At 39.2% G+C, this 6,852-nt stretch overlaps 1 protein-coding gene across 1 annotated transcript; it reads left to right on the top strand.

The window, feature by feature from the left end:
- The first annotated feature begins 417 nt into the window (after positions 1 to 417).
- Positions 418 to 1,571, top strand: PDHA2 (pyruvate dehydrogenase E1 subunit alpha 2). Its single transcript, XM_053743534.1, is given in 4 exon segments — positions 418 to 1,115; positions 1,117 to 1,199; positions 1,202 to 1,453; positions 1,456 to 1,571. Coding segments are annotated over 4 exon segments (1,149 nt in total).
- Positions 1,572 to 6,852: the final 5,281 nt, after the last annotated feature.

Raw genomic sequence — 6,852 nt, 5'->3', positions numbered from 1 at the left:
GACTTTAAAAACCCTTAGTGAAAGTATCTTTGGCTTGACCTGTGAGAGCTCTTGTGTGCCTTACAGATTGTGTTTGTTCGTCTTTTCCCTTTAATACAATGTTCAAGAAGCATTGTTTTAGTTTTTAGCAGGGAAAGGGACTCAGATTATTCTGTTTTAGCAATGATGATGGCGTTAAGTAGGAACAGAGTGCAATGCAGCCAAGTCTTCCAGGAAAAGAAACTTTATTCTTAATTTTACAGTTGGAAGGCACTATAAAAATCAACTGATCCAGGCTGCGGGGCATGGCCCCTCGTGCAGCGAGGCCATTTGTGGCACTGCATGCGTTTGGGGTGTAAGGGGGCTCTGCTGGCAACATGGATGCTGGCCAGGCAGCCCTGGCAGTTGAAGACTCACAGCCGCCCTTGTCTGCACTCCATGAGGGAGATGCTGGCTGCTGCTGTCTCTTGGATGCTGTCTGGCATCACCCAGAAGCCCACCAGCAGAGTGCTTGTGGCATCCCACAACTACTCACATGATGCTACATTTGAAATTAAGAAATTTGATTTTTATCATGTGGAAGAGGGTGCCCCTGTCACCCCAGTGCTCACCCGGGAAAATGGACTGAAATACTACAGGTCAGTGCAGACTCCTCACCTAGTGGAAATGAAGGCAGATTCGTTGTATAAACAGAAATTCATTCATGGTTTCTGTCACTTGTGTGTTGGACAGGAAGCGTGTGTGGGTCTTGAGGCTGGGATAAATCTCACTGATCAGGTCGTTACCTCCTATTGGGCCCATGGCTTGTGCTATTCTCGTGGACTTTCTGTCCGTTCAATCCTTGCAGAGCTGACAGGGCAGAGAGGTGGTCATGCTAAAGGAAAATGAGGGTCAGTGCATATATATGGCAAGAACTTCTGTGGGGGCAGTGGCATTGTTGGTGCTCAGGGACGCCTGGGAACTGGTTTTGCTCGGGCCTGTAAGCATAAGGGAAGCAGTGAGGTGTGTTTGACTCTGTATGGGGACGGCACTGCTAATCGGGGTCAGATATCTGAAGCTTACAATATGACAGCTTTATGGAATTTACCTTGTATTTTCATCTATGAGAATAACTGCTATGGAATGGGAAGATTTGTTGAGAGCAGCAGCCAGCACTGATTACTAGAGGAGAGACAATTTCCTCCCTGGTCTAAGGGTAGATGGAATAGATTTTCTGTGTGTTTGGAGGTAGCTAAGTTTGCAGCTGACTATTGTAGATCTAGAAAGGGGCCCATACTGATGGAGCTGCAGAGATATTGTTACCATGGTCACAGCATGAGTGATCCTGGAATCAGTTATCGTACACAGGAAGAAATTTATAACATAAAAAGTAAGAGTCATCCTATTATGTTTCTCAAAGAAATAATTGTAAACAAGCTAGCCAGTATTGAAGAACTGAAGGAAATTGGTGGTGAAATGAGGAAAGAAGTTGATGACGCACCCCAGATTCTGAACCACCTTTGGAAGAATTACGCTATCACATCCACAGCAATAGTACATCTTTGGAAATTTGTGGTGCAAATCAGTGGATCACTTTTAAGTCAGTCAGTTAAAGGAGACTGTGTTTTCATGGTCAACTTTAAGAAACTGTGCCCAATTTTGTTAAAGAGGAATAAAACTCATTAAAAAAAAAAAGTTGGGTAAGCTTTTATTAAAAGGGATTGAGAGAAGTTCCTGATGTGGCTTAGCAGGTTAAGGACCAGACACTGTCTGTGGAAGGATGCAGGTTTGATCCTTGGCCTCCCTCAGTGAGTTGTGGATCCAGCATTGCCGAAAGCTACAGCGTAGGCCACAGATGTGACTCCAGTCTGGTGTTGCTGGATCTCGTGTGGCTGTGGCTGTGGCACAGGCCTCGGCTGCATCTCTGATTCTTTGACCCCTAGCCTAGGAACTTCCATATGCCACAGCTTTGGCCGTAAAAAAAAAAAAGGAATTGAGATAATTGAGATTATCGAAAGAGATTAAAAGAGATTATTGAAAGATAAACATTCCATAAAAGGAGTCTTACATTCACTTGTAGTTATTGCCTTAAAAGATATTATATAGTTAATCACTTAACATTGTTAAAAGATAGACTGAAGCACATGTAAATTTTCAAGAGTTTATTCGAGCATACGTCACTTAGAATCAGGCAGTGCCAAACCAGAGGTGGGATTCTCCACCAACAGGAGCTGGGCAAGAGGTTTTGAGAGAGAAGCAAAACAAGAATGTTATTTCATTGGTGATGGCTTAAGGGGTTGCCTTATTTGGGATAAGCTGTTTGTGATTGGTTGTCCCTTGGTCTTAAGTTTCATTTGCTTGGTTTCAAGTGGATTGACTCTGGCTTAGGTTTTGGTTTGCTTATGTAGGCAACAAAAGCATTAGAGCTACCTTAATCTGATGGCCTCTTTTTTTTTTTTTGTCTTTTTAGGGCGGCACCTGCAGGATATGGCATCTGGAGGTTCCCAGGCTAAGGGTCAAGTCAGAGCCATAACCGCCGGCCTACACCGCAGCCACAGCAATTTGAGGTCTGAGCCACATCTGCAATCTACACCACAGCTCATGGCAATGAGGGATCCTTATCCCACTGAGCAAGGCCAGGGATCAAACCTACATCCTCATGGGTACTAGTTGGGCTTGTTAAGCGCTACGCCATGATGGGAAATCCTGATAGCCTCCTTTTTTAATTACTTAGACAGTGTGACTATCTTAAAGATTATTTTAAATTTATATGTCTTAAATAGAAAAAACAGAAAAAGGTTTATTGAACTTTCCCAAGTTTTTTTTTTTTCCCTGTAATAGTTCTATTTGCCTTAGCTTTATATTATTTTAGTAAATACTCTTATTTGAAGCAAAAATAGTTCTTTGATTCCTGCTCCAACCTGCCAGAAGTTTGGGTGTAGTCACTATCCTGAAGTGCAGGGGTAACTTCAAGCCACACCAAAGTATCAGGACCCCTACCGCTATACCAATTAAAATAATTTAATAGAATTTACCAATAACTCAGCCTACTAAATAGTGTGCATGTGCACACACATATGCGTGAATATGCAGTATTAATGTTGATGCCATTTGACATTGACAGTTTTTCCAATAAAACATGTTTAGTAACAGAGTAGAGGGAGACAGGACAAGGGCATTTTTTCATGTTGTACTTACTTGCAATATTTTTAGTGTATTTAAAGGAAAAATGTAAACAGAGTTAAAATCTAAGGGGAAACTGCATTTTGTTTTAACCTTCAAGTTAAAACAGCTCTTTTTTTTTTTTTTTTTTAGCATTTGCTTTCTACCAATAAAAGCTTAGATACTTTCTGACTGCTCTAACAGAAAAACAAAATTTTAGATGCCTGTGAGTACGTGACCATATGAATACATATGTAATGGCTTAATCTCCATACTTTTCTCCCAAACAGGTTTAAACAAGTAAGATAACCTCAGCATTCTAAATTCAATAGAAAGCAGAGACAAGCATTGACTTATTTATAAATCAGAGATATTCCTAACTAATGTGTTTTGGTTATGCAGCTTCAGTTCAGAGGTACCTTGATTGAATCCCTTCCTTTAGAAACAAGTAATTAATCAGATAGTGAAAATAATCACCTTCTTGAATGACAAAGAAATTGCCTACTTTTTACTTATTTTGACATATTTATATTTCCATAAACTTTCAAGTGGAAGATAAGCTGCTCAATTAAAGCCACTTTTTGTAGATAGACAGAAATCATTTTAAAAGTTGGTTTACATTATGGATTCTTATAATACTAGTAAAATTTGTTACAAATAATTGATTAGAAATGAAACCATCACTAAACAAAGATACACAGATACTTCATTTCAGGTAAAAAAAAAAATTCCAATCTTATTATAGCAGGAGGAAAAAGTACATTTATCACAGTATGCATTATCAAATTCCATTAAAGCAAAGAGTATTGAATGTCTTTTGTATTAAAAAATGTCCAGGGGAGTTCCCTTGTGGCACAGTGGGTTAAGGATCCAGAATTGTCATTACAATGGCTCCAGTCACTGCTGTGGTGTGGGTTTTTCCATAAGCTACAGGCACAGCCCCCCCCCCCCCCCAAAAGAAGACCAAAATGTCCAGGTGGTTGTGTACTAATTGCACACAGTTCTACAATGATGGAAAAAAAAAACTACAAAAGCAAAAATAAAAACCCCTGTTTTCATTTAGGTTAAGCAATAAATTAATAATAGTTTATCAAGATATAAATCAGAGAGGAGTAAAAATCCAGCAGTTGGGTTTTGTTTCCTCTGAAAATTACTCTGCTACTTAGTCTAATTTATCCACTCATTAGAGGACATAACAAACCATGATGGTCATATTAAGAATTAAAATGTTGCAGCAATGCTGGAATAAGAGAAGGAAAAGTTCCTAATATTTCAGTCTTTATGCTGCTCTATAAAGGTAAATGATTGTGTCCATATCTGCAGAATGGGATGAAAGAGGAAACAGTTTTTAAAAATTATATAAAGGAAATACTTAGAATCATAGAATTATGTTTATTTAAAAATTTGATATGGGAGTTCCCATCGTGGTACAGTGGAAACAAATCTGACAAGGAACCATGAGGTTGCAGGTTTGATCCCTGGCCTCCCTCATTGGGTTAAGGATCCAGTGTTGCTGTGAGCTGTGGTGTAGGTTGCAGACATGGCTTGGATCTGGTGTGGCTGTGGCTGTGGCTGTGGCATAGGCCAGCAGCTGTAGCTCAGATTGGACCCCTAGCCTGGGAACCTTCATATGCCGTGGGTGCGGCCCTAAAAAGACAAAAAAAAAAAATCTGCCAAACTAGCATACGAAAACCTGAGTAGATATTAGTGACACTTAATCTGATAATTTGTGAGAAAGAAGTAGTTTAAAAAATTGAGATATATGTCACATACCATAAAATTCAGTCTTTTAAAAGTATACAATTCAGTGATTTGTTTGTATATTCACAGAATTGTGCAATTATTATTACTGTCTAATTTCAGAACATTTTTATCACCCCAAAGTGAAAACTCATACCTCTTATCAGTAACTCTGGATTTCTCTTCATTCTCCGGAAAGTTCAAATTGACTTTCTATCTCTGGATTTGCTTATTCTGGGCATTTCATATAAATCATACAGTAAGTGCTCTAATGTGTCTGTCTGCTTTAACTTAGCATGTTTTCATTTTGCTGTTGCATCTATCAGTACTGTATTCCTCCCACTGAGGAGTAGGATCTGTGTTCCTTGAATCTGGGGCCTTATAACTGCTCTGAGCAAGAGAGCAGTAGGAACGATGCTATCCAGTTTCAGGACTCAGGGCCTAAGAAGCAGGAAGGTTTTGCTTCATGTCTCTTGGAACCTTCTCTCTGGGAGTTGTGATGCTCCCTTTAAGAAGTTCAAATGTACCGAGAACCCCCTGCTTAGAGAGTATATGAGCAAGTCACTCTGGTTACCAGTTCCAGCTAAGCTTAGCCTGAAGCTAGACCTCCAAAGACAACAGATATTATCCCCTCCAGATAGCCCACGTTCCAGCTGAAAGCCAACAATGTTTTGAACAGTGGGATCACTAGCCACCCTCTGCCCAGATTCTTAATATACAAAAGCACAATAAAAACAAAATGGTTGCTTTAAGAGTCTCATTGTTGAGGTATTTGTTACGTAACAATAGACTCAGCAGAAATGAGAATTATATTGCTTAACATAAGCCAGGCCTATCAGAGGAGCAGATGAGGATTAATAAACCATGTTAGAAAGCTTATAAGGTGCATCCATGTCGATGTTCATGATTTAGAAGTAGCAAAGGGAAAACAGATGAGTCTTCAGTAGAAATAAAGTCTAGGAACAAAGTTAAACCTGTTAAGCACATTTTTCCACCATCAAGATTGGTTTTGGCATTGAGATTTGAGTATCTCAGTGTTAAACTATTGGTCATCTTGGTTGTTCTTGACCAATATCATCAACCATTGGTAAAGAAACACACTGAAGATCCCCTTGCTGTACAGTGGGAAAATAAAAAAAATAAATAAATTAAAAAAAAAAGAAAGATTTAAAAAAAAAAAACAGAAACACACTGAAGTAAACTGGAAATTTCACTGACTGAGCCTTGTCTAGAGTCCAGAAGGAAGTTTTCTGTCGATTGCTGATTACTTTGCCTTGATGAGTCAAAGCCAGCACTTGAAATGACAAGGCAGTGTGTGAGCAGGTTGGTACAAGTTCACAGCTATTCATAACGAGTATACCCAACTGGTGAAAAAGAATCCAAGCAGCTAAGGATGCAAGATTAACAGAACCTGAGAGGCAAAGCTGAAATGAAGTCAGAAACTGAGTCAAATTGATAGGAATAGACAAGACGAGAACTAGAAGATTAAACCAGTGGCCAGGAAAATGAGGTGGAAGTATGCAACAAATGAGTGAGGGGAGCTGGAAGTAGTCCATTTGCATATTGGTGACCTTTGTCTTACCATGGGAGTTAGTATCTGTAGGATGAATTGAGTCAGTAGTATGTTGTAATGGCAGACTGTTTAGAACCTAATGCTTTCTGACTGCTGTCACTTGGTATTAAAACAGCCCTGCCTTTATGTGACATGGAAATAAGTTTAATTCTGGAAATCAGGGTCATTTACATCTGGGATCAAATCATGGCACCATCACGTATAAAACGGTACCTTGAGAAATTAGCTCTCTGGGTCTCCACTTTTTCATCTGTAATAAGGTTGATCCATATGACTTCTGTAAAAGTTAAAGGAAGAAGTAAAGTAACATCTAACTGAGTTCTAGGTACACCCAAGGTGATCGATAAATGGTAATTTCTAGCCATAGGAAACCTCATTTGAAAGGAATTTTTAAAATCTTCAGTTTTGTATAAATAGGT

The sequence above is a fragment of the Phacochoerus africanus genome, chromosome 10 (genome assembly GCF_016906955.1).
Source record: "Phacochoerus africanus isolate WHEZ1 chromosome 10, ROS_Pafr_v1, whole genome shotgun sequence".
In the NCBI taxonomy this organism is placed as follows: domain Eukaryota; kingdom Metazoa; phylum Chordata; class Mammalia; order Artiodactyla; family Suidae; genus Phacochoerus; species Phacochoerus africanus.
The sequence above is the reverse complement of the archived record's forward strand: the minus strand, read 5'-3'. Positions and strand labels throughout refer to the sequence as shown.